This window comes from Puntigrus tetrazona, chromosome 23 (assembly GCF_018831695.1).
Source record: "Puntigrus tetrazona isolate hp1 chromosome 23, ASM1883169v1, whole genome shotgun sequence".
Classification (NCBI taxonomy): Eukaryota; Metazoa; Chordata; class Actinopteri; order Cypriniformes; family Cyprinidae; genus Puntigrus; species Puntigrus tetrazona.
The window spans coordinates 1,917,015-1,935,043 of NC_056721.1; the positions used below are offsets into that span (position 1 = coordinate 1,917,015).

Here is an 18,029-nt window from a genome sequence, read left to right on the forward strand (position 1 = left end):
GCCTTAACGCTATTTAACCGTGTCATCTGATAAATGAGTGGCCGTCCCAAAACGCTGATTTTCTATTGATTTCTACCTCAATCTCAACACCCTTTGCCCCATCACTCCTACATTGTTTGTATGTCCAGTTATCTGCCCATATCCCTCTACCTTTAAAAGACTGCGCTGTCCGCTTCCTTTACCCACAAACCCCTTCGACTCGATGGATTAGTGGAAGAACGTTCTTAAAACGGCCCAAATTTTGACATAATAGAACTTTAAAAGTTAATGCATTTGACATTTAATGTTAGCAACTCTGTATTCATTTAATGTGCTTCTGATGAATTGCATTTTTACATTAAAATTCAACCAGTTTCAGAGCCTCTCTAAAAAGTTACAAGGTCAGTTTGTACAGCCCGAAGACATGAAATGATGCAATTCATTAAATAATAAATAATGTTTACAATAATGAACTATAATCTCAAGCAGTGTTACTTTGGTAACACTTTATCTTAACATTTTTTTATGAAAAATAAATTGCACGTAATTACAAAGGTAGTAAACGTCAGCAGCAACAACACTGTTTAATAAAATTACATTGAATACGTAAAGAATATTTGTTACTTAACATATTTAAATATTACCTGTTTGTATAACATTGTGAGTTTGAACACTAACTCTGTTTTTGAATTATCTAAAAAAAAAAAAATGTGATTTTAAACTAATGTTTTACTGTACTAGTAAAAATCAATCTGATTACTTGTGTTACTCATAATACTGTATTGGTGTAGTTTCATTACAGTAAAAGTGTGTTCATTTTTAAGCATATTTTCTCATCTGGTTGAAACTTAAGACTGAAATATAAGAAATGTCTTTGTATAAAAGTATTGACATCTATGATCTGTTATACTGTGTTCCTGGATATTGTGATTATAGCTCAAATCACAATGAAAACACACACACACACACACACACTCAACTTGATCTGGTCCTGCATTATTAATGCTAAATTAAAGCCGCCGCTGTCTCCTGTCTTGAGCACAGTAATACATATCGATCCTTTCATTACCAAAGAACCTCTATAAAGTTCTTTACATATTGCTGAGGCTTTCTGGGCGAAACTGCAAATAAACAGATCTAATCGCACTTGATGCACGTCACGCGTTCCCCCGAGCCGATCAATCCGGACGTCGCGTAAACGGAAGAAAAATTGAACCCGATCGGTTTTTCGCAAAAAATGCATTCGCCGAATGAATAAAGCTCCATTAACGCTCATCAAGCCACGGCTTCTCTGCAGCCTTACAAGTGAATATCTCTGGATACCTGCAGCGGAGCCATAAACACACATTATGCAGTGCAATAACAGCACCTCGCATGGGTTTTATTAGACCTTTCAACCCTTATATAATGGGTTAAGTGATAAAGTGACATTTACTGCCCACTCGCCAGGTTGCTCGCCGAGCACAGAGCAATAAGACGCTGCCGGCGGGGCAGACTTTACATTAACACTGACAAAGCAGAGCTTGTTTCAACACTAGCTGCTGCAGCACTGGACCGCTAACGTTTTGATCTGTATTATGAAGCTCATCCGAAGCTCATCCGAGTGGCCGGACCTGTTCTTTTCTTTTGGTTCGTCGATTAGATTTTAAAACGTGAGAGTTGCATTCAAAAGTACAGGTAGATGAACGTGAGCTTGTGATCAGAAAACTGGGAAAAGGGCTTTATATTAGGTGGCCTGAACTACTATGTATTTACATTAAAAAATAAGCGCGCTGTACTTACTGTGTTCGTATTGTATTGTAAAACGCAACATCAATACATATTTTATGCAATTTACTTACATTTTATTATTATTATAATACAATAATATAACTCTAAATGCAATAAAAAATGATTGATACAGTTTTAGCACACCATAATAAGCCTGTTAAAAAAAAATCAATCCACTGCATTCTGTATTACGAATAAATTCTGCATCTTTATTTTTCAAATTGTGCTTTTCTCACGTGTTTAATTGCTCAATTTATTCCGGGTTATAGGAAATGACAGTGAACTTAATGGAAAATGGCCTGGCTGAAAATCGCAGGTGCTTCTTTTGTTCCTCTACATTTTTATTTTTTTCATTTCGGTTTTAGTTAATTATAACAACCCTGACCGATGCTCCTGTTTTATGTTTCATTTAGAAAAATTGAAACAAGCAGCTTTATCATTGGTAGTATAATATATATATATATATATATATATATATATATATATAAAAATCCTATACGATAAGAATTTGATGGCCTTGGCTCCATTAGAAGGCCTTCACAGAAGAGCAGAAGATAGCAGAAGATCAGCTAACGCCGGTGGTTTCAAGCCTGGTGTTCAAGTACAAGCCCACCTTTCACTTTTGGCCATAAACACCCTTTACCGTGAAGCCCCCTTGAAGACTTGCCCCTTGAAGACTTGTTTCTCTCGACTTTTTCAGAAGAACTGCGCCCAACTAACGTAATCGGCGATATTTGAGGCGATGTATTCAGCCTCATCATGATTTTATGAAATCCCATCATCAGAGAAGCGCATGTTTTCATCACACGGAACGCGAACTGGGAAGCGGAGACGAGTGTGGATTACCAGCGCCACCTTGCGGCGGTCTCCCGCCTCCGCGGCCATCGCAGGACGGGCATTAATCATAACCAGGGGAGTGTAAAATTCAATTGCCTCCCTCTATCCATTTGGAGTGTAGAAGCCTGAAGGCCAGCCTTGTACTTCACCTGAGAGAGAAAGAGCCGGAAAATAAATAAATAAAGAAGAAGAAGCCTCTGCCTACACTTCATCAGAGGCCCCTGCTCCATAATAAATGGAGTGTCTCTGCGGTGGAGTTGTGCCATCAGAAACTCGCCCTCTCTCTATCCATTTAATTCAGCGGCGGAGGGAAGGGTCAGGGTAGGAGCTCCGCGCCGCCTGCTTCCCTCAGTCATGCTGTAAACTACCTTTTAGGAATTGTTTCTCAATAAGAAATGATCAGTCCATTTATCTGCGGCAGACGGAACTGTCTCTTCGCCCAGACCTCCAATATTTTTCGTTTGACCTGATCAGGGCAATAAACTAGAGCGAGACACTTTCGATTTGTCACCAGCCCGAGAGCTGGGTGGCTGCGCAACTGATTACATCCCTCTCTACACACACACACACACACACACACACTCGCAGACATACACACATACGCACACGCTTGCTTGCATGCATACACACACGCATGTTTTTGTGAATTGTAGGGACTCTCCACGTTATCGTCCTACACCAACCCTACACCTAAACCAGGACTACAGACATTTTTAGATTTTCAAAACTGATTTATAAGCGTTTCGAAAAGTGGGGACGTGAGGTAACGATCATAGGCCAACTTCTTGTAATACCTATGTAATAACTGTGTCATTATACAAATTTGTGCGCTCGTGTGTCACAAAAACACACACTCGCTCACACAAACATTCCTACATGGAATCTAATTTTCATAAGACTTTCCAAAAACTAATCAATTATTAGTGCTGTCAAATAATTAATCACATCCAAAGTTGTGGTCCCACTTTATATTTAGTGTCCTAAATACTTGTGTACTTACACAGTAACTAGATGAGCACGTAGTACGTAACCACAGTGTAATGTTTCTGTAACTACACAAATGTAACAACCTTCAGAATGATATGCGTAAGGACAAATGTGCAACAGGACATTGGTAACTATACTTTTTTGGTAATAAAGTATAAATGTGTAACAGGGCTGAAAGCACTTTTTGGTAAAGAAAGTGTTACACTTTAGATTAAGTAAACAATTCCTCTGGATTTATTCAGTTATTGTTACAAAACGTAGTTATATAATTCCTGCTACATGAGTATTTAGTGAAGTGAAAAAAAACATTGTTACCAGTGATCTGGGGGTTGTTACATTTGTTGTTACAGAAATATCACAGCTGTAGATACTCTGTACAAATGTGTAATTACACTGTCGTTACATTCTACATTTAGTTACTATGTACACAGGTATTATGAACAATACTAAAGTTTTTGCTTACATTATGTGTGTGTGCTGTGTATATTTGTTATGTATAAATTTAAAAATCTAGCTTATGTTTATATAGCTTATTAAACATATTTCAAAATATTAAGTAGCATTAACCGAAATTTAATCTCATATTTACTACCTTGTATATGGAAATGATCATACGCAGACAGTGCAACCTATTATATTAGCTTAACATTTTTTTTATTAAAATGGTTAACTGCTTTAAACGGTTTTCTGTTCATCAAAATGAAATAGCTTTACCTGAACATGTACTATAAGAGGTTTCATATGAACTGAAGATAAGGTACCCATGCAAGACTTTCTTGTGCTCAAAGGACAGCACTAGACTACATTTTATCCAGACAAGGTCATTAGAGGAAATTATAATTGTATTTAATAGTCAACCTCTGTTGTTGGGAAACCTTGAAATATTTCAGTTCTGTCGACAAATAACAAGAGTTATGCGTTATGGAGGTGTGGATTCTCCAAGCTGTTATCACATTAGATGAATTAACCAATTAAACTAAATATCACTGAAACAAAACCACTAACAAAATTAAGAAACTGCTGCTGATGGCAGGTTCGGCCTCTGTGTGTGTGTGTGTGTGTGTGTGTGTGTGTGTGTGTGTGTGTTCAGCGCTGGTGTTCATCTCGTGTCATATCTTTCCCGAGGGGCTCGTGAGAATCTACGTTGCTTCCTCGCGGACTGATTTGAGGACTAAGCAAGGACTGTCAGAGACACTTTTTCACGTTGCCGGTCTTCACGTGCCTCTTCAACAGAGAACCTGCTAGAATTACCGAGTGTCGCATCTAATTTCCACTTTACATGAAACTAAAAACGTCTGTAATTATATAACACGTTTATAACACGATTTATAACATCAAATAACCTGTTTGTTATTGTCTTCTTGTCGGTTACATTATTTAATTAGAAGATTATATCTCACATATGTGCATATGAAAATAACCGTTATGACCTTGATAGAAGCATATTGTGGAATACCAAAAAAGCTCATCAAAATTCTAATCGCTAAATAATACAATTAAATGAGGAATTCCTAGTCACAAAATCAAAGCCATACGTTTATATTGGCAAATCTATATTTATACCTCTCAGACTCTATAACTCTTCAAGTTATATTGGAGAGCGGAGGTGTCCGAGTCACAGCATCTAACCGGTGAGGTGCCTCAGGGCTCAGTTCTTGGACCACTTCTCTTCTCTGCCTACATGGCATCACAAGGTTCTGTCGTTCAGAAACATGGCTTCTCACATCACTGCGATGCCGATGACACTCAACTCTCATAAGCTGCATCTTAACGTGTCTGACAGATATGCCTTCCTGGATGAAGGACCAACACCTTCAACTCAACCTTGGCGAGACAGAGATGTTTGTGGTTCCATCAAACCCATCGTTTCAACACGATTTCATCGATTAGGCACATCAACTATAACTCCTTCCAACTCATGATGATCAGTTGACCTTCTCAAACTGCCTGGTCCTGAAGATTTGCTTTACTGACATCAAGAAGATCAGGCCCTTTGTTTTCAGGTGCATGCTTCACAACGCCTCGTTCAAGCTCCTGTTCTGTCCAGGTAGGCCTGCTGCAATGCTCTCAATTAGATGAGTTTTTAACGAGCCAAAAGAAGTACATGTCACAACTAGCTGATTGCATAAACTTCAAAGCATTAATGTTTGCCTACCACTTGCCCTTTACATAAATCCATTACTTTAGACCTATGTGCCCAGAAGCTTGCATTCAAGTAACCATTGCTTTATTTTTAATAATGAACTAAAGCAAAAAAAGGTCACACTAGCTTGTTCTATTCTTTTTCTGTCCATTTTCTTTTCTGAGACTTGTATATTGTTGCTCTCTTATAACAGTTCAGAATCAGATGAAACGTTTCTAGACTGCGTGCATTTCTCTGACCAACACTGACACCTTCTGGTCACTCACACACATTAATCAGAAACATTGAGTTGGGTATCTTTGCTATTATTTGTAGGCTATATTTGAGTGTCAAGAACAAAACCAGAACTCTTTTACAGGACACATATCTCTTTATGTATCAGCGTACGGTAGAAATAAATAGCAGAAGCAGTGTCCCCTGCTAGTAATATTTTACCAGCATCACAGACGGCACGTGTTTTACAGTGAACATCAGACTTTATTCAAGCTCTGGAGCAGCAGTGTGGTACGATTACATCCAGCACATTCACCACAGTTTATTTGATTTCCTCTACAAATAACTGCACTGCTGTGACGCTGCTTGAGATCTGCGTTCTTTACAAGACATGCAAGAACGTTTAAAACGCCATCGACACGACCTAAACCTATGCTACGGACTACATAGACATTTGGTAATAACGTTACAGAAGTAACCTTAAAAGTAGATTTTAATTACATTGCTTTTAAAGTTTTTTTGGATTCAATAAACTACAAAGAAACCAACAAGTCACAGCAAAACTAAAACGTCACGTACATTGTCAAAACGTTGTCACATTATGACAGAGGCTCCGCCTCCACCGACATGATTGGCACCTCGGCCTTCCTACTAAGGAGGGTTGCCATATCCACAGTTAGCACCCCGTTGACTTTAATAAGAAAGAAGCTCCTCCCTGAGGCGTCTCATTCGCTGTGCTATTCTCTCACCACACTGAACTAGTCATGGCTGATCTTCCCTAAATGAGACCGGACTCTACACTATGAAATGATTACGCCTAAGAACACAGTTTTTAGGCCAGAGGTGCATAACAAGGCTACTTGATGAGGACCTATATATATACTATATTTTAAAAAAATGGCACTTTTTTGTCTCATGCTGACAGTGTAACTACAATTCATTTCACATTCCATATACATCAGGAAATGTTCTACAGATTTATAATATTTGGCACATAATGGTTAAAAGGCCACTACGTTTGAGCTACACAGTATTTCTCCGATGAGGGTTTGAAATAACCGGTAAAAAGTAGCTTATTATAGTAATATTCTGGTTATTGTTGAGGGTAGGGCTTCGTGCGATGTTGTAAAGCTGTACATCGATATCGCCATCCATCCATCCATCCATCCATCCATCCATCCATCCATCCATCCATCCATCCATCCATCCATCCATCCATCCATCCATCCATCCATCCAATCACAGTCAAGTTATCCCAATGGCTATTAAATTATACAAAGATGACCACGGCCGCGTAAATGTATCACGTACATTTGTATATACAAAATACCACAGTGTTCCTTTTGCCTTCCAGCTGCAATAAACACCAAAGTGTGCATGTGTACTTAATAGTCCCTTTAGTTTAGTTTCTTAAGATCTTCTTTATCTGTGACCAGGAAGTGATGGAGCCCGGCTCAGAAGACTTTGGCCCGTTTGCTGTTCAGAGACCCGTGCTGCGAGACAAATCAGAGAAGCAGAGATGGGAAAGAGCTAGTTTAAAAGGCGATATTTTGTCTGATTTGTATTTAAAAAATAAGGCATGTTAATATATTTTTATGTTACATCATCAACAACCCGAATGCATTTAACTGTAGCATTTAACAAAACAGTTTAACTGTAATAATAATAATAATAATAATAATAATTTATAATATTACTGTTTTATTGTGTTTTTGAGCAAATATTAATTTTTGGTGATCAGACAACAATTCATAAACATGATTGAGGATAGTTTTCAAATGTAGTGCTGTCAGACAATTAATAATAGCATTATTTTAACAAAAAGTTTTATTTTGGCTGTGTATATTCACGTATATACAAACAAATAAACACACACGCACGTGGGTCATGGATTTATGACGACCTTGTGATTTGTTTCAAATACAAAAATTAATCTAGTGCAATTGATCAAACATGCTAATGTTGTTCACATAAATTCATACTGAACTTTTAAATTAAGTCATGTTAATGTTTAAAACGAAAAAAAAAAAAAAAAAAAAAGTCAGGTGGTGCGACCCTGATTTATCTTGAATTAATTAATTTAATTCAAGGTTAAGTGATTTCTGGAAGCCATTGTTGATATTTAGAGTCACACTTTAGCGTCTGGTGTAGACACGGTGTTACTCTTCTACTGAGAAAAACAAATCAACCTTCAAAATTAACACAGGCCTTCTTCTCTCCAGCACTGGAAAGCCGATCCAATTGCAGACATTTTCCTCTTTTGTTTTTTTTTTTTTTAATCTTTCTGTCACTCGGCTGTTTACTGAATGATCTGTCCTCCACGTCTCAAATAGACACGCCCCTTACTGCGGATTGGCTACGAGTTTGATATGGTACCCAGCCCGACTCGGTTTTCTAAAGCGTTTTGAAAAAAATTGATTACCCTGTCTTTAACACGCAAAACAATTTTTCAAAGTTCAGTAATTAAAATGTTTTTAAAAACAAAAAAACATTTACAGAAATTAATACATTTTCAGGTAAATCATGGTTGCACCACCTGACATTTTTATTCATCTAGATAAAAAAAACACTAAAAACAATTAATTACAAATTTTAACATGAATTTATGTGCATCCTTAAATGTTTGAACAATTGCAATATATATTATTTTTGTATTTGATAAATTCTTACAGGTCACTGACCCATTTCTAAAAATATTATATTAAAATGTATTTATTTTTAATAGAAATGATATATGAATAAATTTTATATATGCTGCATGTGTGCCTTTCTATAAATACATAATAAATACACACAGCACATACACATTATGCAAACAATAAAGTTTCTTTTGTGTGTGATTAACTTAACCACGTGACATCACTAGTTGAACAGAATATAGTTTTGTGTCCAGTGTGTTTCGCTCTCTCTCACCTTGGCCTGTTTGTAGAAGTGAGGCGCCAGCTCCACGAGCCAGGAGGACTCGACCGCCGTCACGTCTCGCATGTAGTACTTGCTGGTCTGAACCACCTCATTGAAGACCACCCTGAGAAGCAAAAAAACAGTGCAGTTAACGTTCTGTGAAAAACAAACACAAAGGAATAAGCGCCATGTTAGTACCATTTGGGGGGCTTTTCTCCATACAGCACTGAATCAGGGTGAATGAACAGTTCTCTGTCATCACGGAGAGTCCTGGACAACCAACAACAACAGAGGAGGAATAGAGATAGATACATAGATATATTTTCAAAACATATACTGTATTTATATACACATAATATACCCAGTACACACAGACATATTATATTTACAGTTATAGACATATTATATTTTTATTTTATAGTACAAATATAATATTAATTAATTTCCTTTAAATTCATTACATTTCTTTTTAAACGTTCTCAATGATTAAAGTGTTTAGGAACAAAGTATTTAATTTGAGTTTCTGTAAATAATTATTTCCATTTATTCCTATTCATAAAAATAAAGCATTTAAAATATAATAAAAACAATATATGTATAATATTTAAAATATAAAACAATAAAATATATAATATATATATATATATATATATATATATATATATATATATATATATATACACACACACACACACACACACACACACACACACACACACTCATATTTCCTACAGCCTGAGGCCTTTTCATCTCACTTCTGAGATACATATTTTAGGGAGTAACTCAATATTGTAAAGCATTATTTTTAAAAGTAATTTTCATCCCCACTGCGAAACACGTTTCTAGCTGGAGCTGTAGGTTACTGAGGAAGCAGAAGGAAAGAGGAATGAACAGAACAGACCTGTAAGAGCCGGAGTGATGCATTCGAGCGGCATTCGCAAAAAACCCAGACACGATACATCTGAGAATGACATCTGGATCACCTGCAGCACAGACAGACGAGACCGCGTTTATCATCCACGAACAAAAACCGTCATAACGCACACGAAAGGGTGAAAACGTGCGACTGACAGAGCAGTGTGAAGAAGAGAAGAGGATGAGAGTCACCTTCACTAGAGGTCCGAGGCACCTTGAACTTGTTGAGGAGGTGTCTCAGCTGTTCACGTACGGCCACGGCCCTCAGGAGCCCTTTATAGTTGAGGAAATGATCCTGACACCACTGAGAGCTCTTCTGATGCTGCCCGATCAATAATATGCACCCATTAATAATATCAAAAGAACCAAACTGCAATACATCTTAGCAATTATCAAACTGAAACTGTTTTTATTTTATCATTATTGGATTCTTTTTATACGTACAGTTAACTTTTATTTAACATACACCATTTTAATTTCAGTTGTAGTTGTTGTTGCTCTTCAACGAAACTCATTTCAGTTATTTTTACTTATTTCTAACACTTGTCAAGCCTAATGTTCCCATTCTATTTAAATTCAATGATTAAAACCTATTTTTAACAAAGTCACGCGAGTCGATTGGTTAAAAAGGGATGGAATCCCCGAAAAACAACTTCAGCAATCCTGAAAATGTTACCATTAATTTACATTTATCATATCCATATGTGGACACTTCATTTAATACGCCCTTTTAGCGTACTAGAGTCAAAGGCGTTAAGAATCTAAATGCCAACGTATTTGAATCATTTCTTTTAACTAAACTCTTTTTAAGCATTAAAAGTGAACTGAAGCGAGATCTTGACCGTTACCTTTATGAAAGCCTCGTACACATTCAGCATGGTGAGATGATCGCCCTCCGCCACAGCAAACTTCCTGCGCTCCCGCGCCTGACGCCACAAACAAACACGGCTTTACTGAAACAGATCGGTTCAGAGGAACCCTCCGATCGTTTAAAACGAGGTGCAATTTAGAAAACGGAAAACATACAGCCGATTTTTTCTGGTTGTGTGGAGCTACAAAAATGTTCTGTATCTGCATCATGGCTGCTATCGTGACGATCTCCTTGGAGCAGCCGAAGTTTCCCGATTCCAGCAGCATCTTGGCAAACATGGGGCTGAGCGGAAACTCTGCCATCCGCAGGCCCATGGGGTCAGTGAGACGGCCGTACTGATCCAGACCTGCCGGAGCCAGAGCCGCTGAGAACTAGAGCTGGGCATCGCTTCGCTATCCGCCAATGCCACATATCGCGGTAATAATCATGCATGATATTGTAAATCGCTTTAAAATACTGAACTTATTCAGACTTTTCAATGCATTTTCAAGAGTTAGTTGCTCATCGAGTACTCACCTTCATCTCGTCCCAAACCTGTAAGACCTTCGTTCATCTTCAGAACACAAACGATGATATTTTTGATGAAATCGGAGAGCTGTCTGATCCTATAGACAGCAGAACAAATCAAATGATTCAGATCCAGAAACGTATTAAACATATCAGGGTTTTGCTAAACCTTTACTAAACAGATTTGTCTTCCACCATCAGCACGCTTTAACGTATTTGACATAAATCATCTCGAAAAACGCTGGAAGACGTAACTAAGGGAAGATGAATCGCTTGAATAAATTGTTGTTTTTGTTTTCTTTGCGCAGAATAAAAAAAGATTCTCATAGTGCCGCAAAACTGAAGTTAAGCCACTGATGTCAAATGGACTGTTTTACCGGTGTTTTTAATACGTTTCTGGATCTGAATCATTTGATTTGTTCTGCTGTCTATAGGATCAGACAGCTCTCCGATTTCATCAAATATCTTAATTTGTGTTCTGAAGATGAACGAAGGTCTTACAGGTTTGGGACGAGATGAAGGTGAGTCCTCAATGAGCAACTAACCCTTTAAAATGCATCGAAAAGTCTGAGCATTTACTAAGTTTCTGGAAATGCATTTCGAGAACAGACACAAAAAGCATGCATAAATAAACAAATACATTTGGAAGCGGTTTTTCGATACCCTAACCCTAATGAGAACCCTAAGAAAGCCCCCCTGATCTTCTACCTCCGAGAGCGTAGAGCAGCTCCAGCGCCTGGACCATGGACTGAGCAGGAGGAGGCTGCAAAACACACACACACACACACACACACACACACACTGACGCTCAACACAGAACAAGCCTTCACGCACAAGCTCACGTCTGGGTCGGGTCAGGGGTCACTCACAGACAGGAAGTTGAAGCGCAGCACATTGTCGATGCCCAGAGCTTTGAGCTGCAGGATGACCGGGGCGAGGTTGGAGCGCTGCATCTCCGGGACCGACGCCTCGGGCAACTTCTCAAAATCCTCCTCTGACAGAGAAAGAGAAAATAAAAACACAAACAGCGTTTCAAAAAGAAAGTATACAGTATAATACACCACAGCACAGGAGAGTTCAGCGATGTAGTTCAACGGAGCTGAAAATCTTTCACATTTCTAATCAATTCTAAACTATTTTTACTGCGAGACATTTGTAAAATATTTAAGTACAAGGTTGGCAAAAATATTGTCTTCCAGCTGAAGAACTGGAAAGGTTTCTTAAATTAAAGTCAAGTGGTTAAATACTAAACTCTACTTACATTCATGTATACTTTTTACTATTTATAAAGTAGACTATTATAGTTTTGGTTTTGCTGTTTTCTTTTTATATTTAAAGGTTTCTGCTGAGCTCACATTTTAATTTAAGCTTTTTTGTTATGAGTTTTTCATCATTTTTGCAATGCGTACATTTACTTTTATTTCAGTTTTAGTAATTTTATTATTGAATTTTAAACATCATTTTGTTTGGTTAGTTAACTTCAAATTTTTACTTTTTTTTGTTTTAGTATACATTTTTCATGTAATATTAATTCATTTGTGTAATTACCAGTAACATTTTTAATTAATTTAATTTAATTTTTTTATTTTTTTATTATTATTTATTTATTTTTTTTAGTTAAGTACAGCCATGAATTATATTTCTGTTCTGTGCATTCAGTCTAGAGAATCTGTGTACAATTTATCACACACCATTTATATCTCTTTTTTTAGATGTATGACAGCACTGTACCTGTGTAGAGGCGGAAGCACTTCCCTGCGCGGTTCCTCCCGGCTCTCCCGGCTCTCTGGCAGGCCGAGGCTTTAGAGATGGGCGTAACGATCAGAGACTCTATGGCGGTGCGTGGATTATACGCCCTCAGTTTGACAAACGCACAGTCGATCACAAACACCACGCCGTTAATGGTGATGGACGTCTCGGCTATATTAGTAGCGACCACCACCTGAAGAACATCACGCAAACACACACCCCGGAGCTTCACTCTTAGTTTCTGTGACTCTGGAGCACCAAACCATGCTTAAGGGCCAACGTTCAGAAACTGAGATCTACACGTCATCTGAAAGCCGAATAAATAAGCTCTGCAATGACGCATGCTTTGTCAGAACAACTATCTGAAAACAGAGGGAGCAGAAAAAACGAAATATCGAGAAAAACGTTCAAATGAAGTTCTTAGCAATGCATATTACTACTGAAAAATGTGTTATATATTTGCTAGGAAATGTACAAAATATCTTCATGGAACATGATCTTTACTAAACATACTAATGATTTTGGGTCTAAAAGAAAAAAAAAAAAATCGATAATTTTGCCTTGTACAATGAGTTGTTGGCTATTGCTACAAATACAGCTGTGCTACTTAAGACTGCTTTTGTGCTTGTGACTACCTTTCTGACAGTAGGGGGCATCCTCTCGAACACTCTCATCTGCTCGTTATAGGGCAGGCCCGCGTACATGGGCAGCGCGCACAGGTGCTTCTTCATGCCGTAACGGGACAAGGTCCTGGCCTGTTCCTGGAGCATAGACACCACCTTCTCCACCTCCTCCTGATGATAGAGCGAGCAGAAAAACATCGATGAATAAGCTGACGGCGGGTCAAAACATCTTTTTGAGGGCCATTAGGGCCTTCTACCAACGGTATGTGTAAAAAAAACATTGAGCCGTTCTGTAGTCTGTGTCGCTTTAAATGCTAATGAGCTCTGCTGACCCCGCCCCTCTCTTCTGTGGAATGTCGAGATGGATGTTCGTACATGTACGTTCAAATTTAGCATCCGATGGCTCCTTTTAAGACTTTTTTTAGGACGTGAACGATAAAAATCACGTCACACACCTGTCCCGTGAGGAACGCCAGCACGTCTCCATCATCCTCCGTCTCGTGGATCTTCATCACGGTTTCCACCGTAGCCTTCACGTAGTCCGGTACAGGACTAGAGACAGAAAACACCCCGAAACGTTCGTCAGTGGAAGGAAACACTCTTTTCACAACAGGACCGTCCGTGTGTGAACACAAGCTTCACCTGACAGTGTAGAAAATATCCACGGGGAAAGTCCGGCCCTCCACCGTCAGAATCGCGCACGTGTCTTTATTTGGGTCTCCAGACTCGTTCAGGTTGAAGAAATCGTGGAATTTCTGAGGGAAACGTTTACAGGTTACAGAAAGCAGTAACAGCTTTCGGCATGGATAACATGTTTGTTTGTTTTTTATTTAAAATCCTTCAAAAACACTACCATCCAAAACTTGTGTGTCGTTAAGACCTTTTAATGTTTTTGAATAAAGGCTCTGCTGGTCACCATGCTGCATTTATTTGATCAAAAATACAGTAAAAAAAAAAAAACATTTTAACTGTATTAATATATTGCAAAATCTGGAAGATTTTAATGTTTTTTAAAGAAGCTTATTATGCTCATCGAAAATGTAATCAAGAATACAGGAAAAAAACAGTAATATTGTAAAATATTAGTTTCCCGTTTAAATATATTTAAATGATATTTAAACTGTTGTGCTGCTGCACATTTTTTGTAACCCTTGAAACTTTCTCTTTGATTCTAGGATAAATTAAATGTTAAAAAGAACGGTGTTCATTCAAAACAGAAATATTTTCTAAAAAAATGTAAGTCTTTGCCATCACGTTTGATCTATTTAACACATCCCCGCTGAATGAAAGTTTACATTTATAAGCAAACTTTTACCGAACCCAAACTTCTTAATGATAGTGTATATTGTAACATTTCTATTTTCAATAAACTTTTCATTTATAAAATAAAAGTATCACAAATTCCAAAAATATTAAGCAGCCCAAATGTCACTATATATATATATTATATATATATATATATATATATATATATATATATATATATATATATAAATTTTAATCAATGAAGATAATGAAAATATCTTACACCTTTTTACAGTCTACACATTTTTATATTGCAATTTATGATTTTTAAATCTTCTCCAAAGATTGCCGTCTTTCAAAGCACTATGTTTCACCCATTAGTAGGTTTTTAATGATTTCAAATCTAACCTTTGTATGAAGCACAGGTCAGATTAAGAGTTATTTTTATCTATAATATATATAATATATATTATTTATTTTTTTTTCTTTCTTTCTTTCCACCCATATTTTGAGAGGTTGGCTGTACCTTGGCATCCAACGTGGCTGAAGCTACGATCAGACGCAGGTCTCTGCGCTTCTTCTGAATCTGTAACGAGAGGAAAAACAGTGAGCAGGAAAAGCTTGCACTCCGACGGACGATAGAGAGCAAGCAGGGCATCACCTTCTTCAGGAGGCCGATGGCGATGTCTGTGTAGAGCGTCCTCTCGTGAGCTTCATCCAGCATTATCACACTACAGAAGAACACCAACGACGCCATCAGACACCTGGAAACCTCTCGGAGCGCGCTAGAAACTAAACTAACGCTAGCGATATTCAGATCACATTTCAGTTAGCGGGAACCTTTTGGCTTTTGGAGTAAAACATTACCAACGCACATTTATTAAAGCAATAACGCCACCGTCTTTGAAAGAGCATCATGTTAAAAATAGCGGTCATAACAGCAATAGCCTCATTATTGATTTTTACTGTATACCAAAAATCATTAAGACAGTAGTTTAATGAAAACATTTAGTTCATTTCCTACCATAAAGATATCAAAACTTCGTTTTTAATTAGTAATATGCACTGCTAAGAACTTCATTCGGACAAACAAACAATAAAGTGGTTGCCGGGCGACAAACGAGCGTATATTGTATGGCTTTTCTTCTGTAGCTCACCTGTACTTCTTCAGCAGCGGGTCGGACATCATCTCCCGAACCAACATGCCGTCCGTCAGAAACTGAGAGAGAGAGAGAGAGAGAAGAGGACGTGACTGCAGAGACGGGCGGCGGAGGGAGCGCTAACGAAGCTAACGCGCGAGCGTACCTTGATGCGCGTGGCGTGCGGGTCCGAGCAGTCGTCAAAGCGGATGCTGTAGCCCACCTCGTGCCCCAGATACGCCCCGCGCTCCTCCGCCACTCGCCCGGACACCTGAAAAGCACAGCCCGCGTCAGACAGGGTGTCCGCCCGCTCGGGTCAAAGCCTGGAGAAAGGGTACGTACGGATGTGGCGGCCACTCGGCGAGGCTGGGTCACGCCGATCACCTTCCCGTCCGCCGCCCATCCCGCCTCCAGCAGGTACTGCCCCAAAAAAAACACACACTCTTGAACTCCAGCACGCTCTATTCTAATTCTATTCGATCTATTAAGATACAAAAAAAACACTTATTTCCTAACTATTTGTAACAGCGCTGTCAAAGAATTAATCGTGATTAATCACATTCAAAGTAAGAGTTTTATTTACACTTTAAAAACTTGATTCAACACGAAACAAGTATCCATACGCAATATACTGAACACGAAAGCGCAAAGTGAGGCTCGTGTTTCTGGTCGGACGCATTCACATATGTTTAATGGAAGTGAGTTGAAGGAAAAGTGCAAGCGTGATCGATTCTGACCGACAAAAAAGCTTCTGATCGGCCGGCGCTGGACGAACCTGCGGGATTTGTGTGCTTTTCCCGGATCCCGTTTCTCCAACAATCACCACTGTCTGGAAACTCTCCACCAGATACAGGATGTTGTTTCTGTGCTGGATGCAAAAAAAAAAAAAAATCATCTATAAACATGGTAGCTTAAATCAACGACTTAGATTTAAACTAAATACGCATCCAACACAAAATGCATTATCATTATATCCATATTTATATTCAAAATTATAATTTATTGGGAGGATTTATTTTTAATTAATTTGAAATAGCCAAAATAAATATACAGTAGCATTATTAACACTACTGTTGTTGTTCATTAAAACCATCGAGACAAACACTGGGACAAAGCATTATAATATTAGAAGAAAACCTAAACACAAAAAAATGTTGGCTTGGAAAATAACAGTAAGGACTACGATTCATTTGAAGTATTAAAATGACAAACCTAAAAAAAAATACTGTTTAGAATTTTGAGTATTTAAAAAAAAAAATACACCTGAACGGAACAGAGCTAACTAGCATTAAAATGAAAATTTTAAATATAACATTTCGAACTCTTATTGAGTGCTATAACGGTTTATGAAGGATAATAGCTGGGTGGTGTTTGTGTGGACACCTTGAAGACGGGCAGTCTCTGCCTCTGCTTCTCTATGGAGAGCGCTGTGTGTGGGTTAAAGATGATGGGGGAGCCGGTGGTCTCTGTGCTCAGGTCTCTCTCCTCACACACACCTGGAGCCTCTGAGCCTGAAACACACACACACACACACACACACACACACACACACACACACACACACACACACACACACACACACGCTCGTTCACACCAGCAGCAGATCTGGCTAAACGACCGAATCGACGTGTTATTTTTGCCGAGATGTGATGCCTGTGGCACGTGACGGTGTTATAACGTTAGAGTCATGCAGCACTGCAGTCACACACTCATACATCAAACACACACACACACTTGAAAACGGAGACGCGACACCACGCAGCACGCCGTCGCTCTCTAGAACTGTTACCAGACAAAATACGAGTGAGCACGCCGGGATAACTCTGCGAGAAGTGATATGAATTTTACCGGGTTTCCAGAATTTCATGGTGGAGTGGGGCGCCGCCATGATGCACTACGTCATCGACCTCAGTGACGCGCGCGCGCGCGGACTCGTCATTCAACGCTAGAGGACGACAAAGCGCTTTTAAATAAAACTTAAAATAGGAACGTTAAAATATTTTACCAAAGAACTGTTCGTTATAAAGATTTGTTTACTGTATGTGTAACTTTATAATTTGACTGTTCTTGAAAACGGTTCAAATGTTTAAAAATCCTGTGGAAAAAAAATAAACACGTAGGTTACCTCAGTGCTTTCCAAACTAAATTAT

At 38.4% G+C, this 18,029-nt stretch overlaps 1 protein-coding gene across 1 annotated transcript; it reads right to left on the reverse strand.

Annotated features, from left to right (window-relative positions):
• Positions 1-6,172: 6,172 nt before the first annotated feature.
• dhx35 (DEAH-box helicase 35) lies at positions 6,173-17,824 on the reverse strand. Its single transcript, XM_043225328.1, has 21 exons — positions 17,728-17,824; positions 17,263-17,390; positions 16,655-16,747; positions 16,222-16,299; positions 16,046-16,150; positions 15,898-15,959; positions 15,402-15,471; positions 15,267-15,326; positions 14,138-14,250; positions 13,951-14,047; positions 13,508-13,666; positions 12,855-13,065; positions 11,993-12,117; positions 11,832-11,886; positions 10,772-10,962; positions 10,594-10,671; positions 9,938-10,067; positions 9,732-9,813; positions 9,029-9,100; positions 8,843-8,954; positions 6,173-7,422 (listed from the first exon to the last, which is right to left on the reverse strand). Exons 1-21 carry the CDS (start codon positions 17,765-17,767, stop codon positions 7,384-7,386), a joined length of 2,100 nt encoding a protein of 699 aa, XP_043081263.1. The 5' UTR covers positions 17,768-17,824; the 3' UTR covers positions 6,173-7,383.
• Between the last annotated feature and the right edge of the window lie 205 nt (positions 17,825-18,029).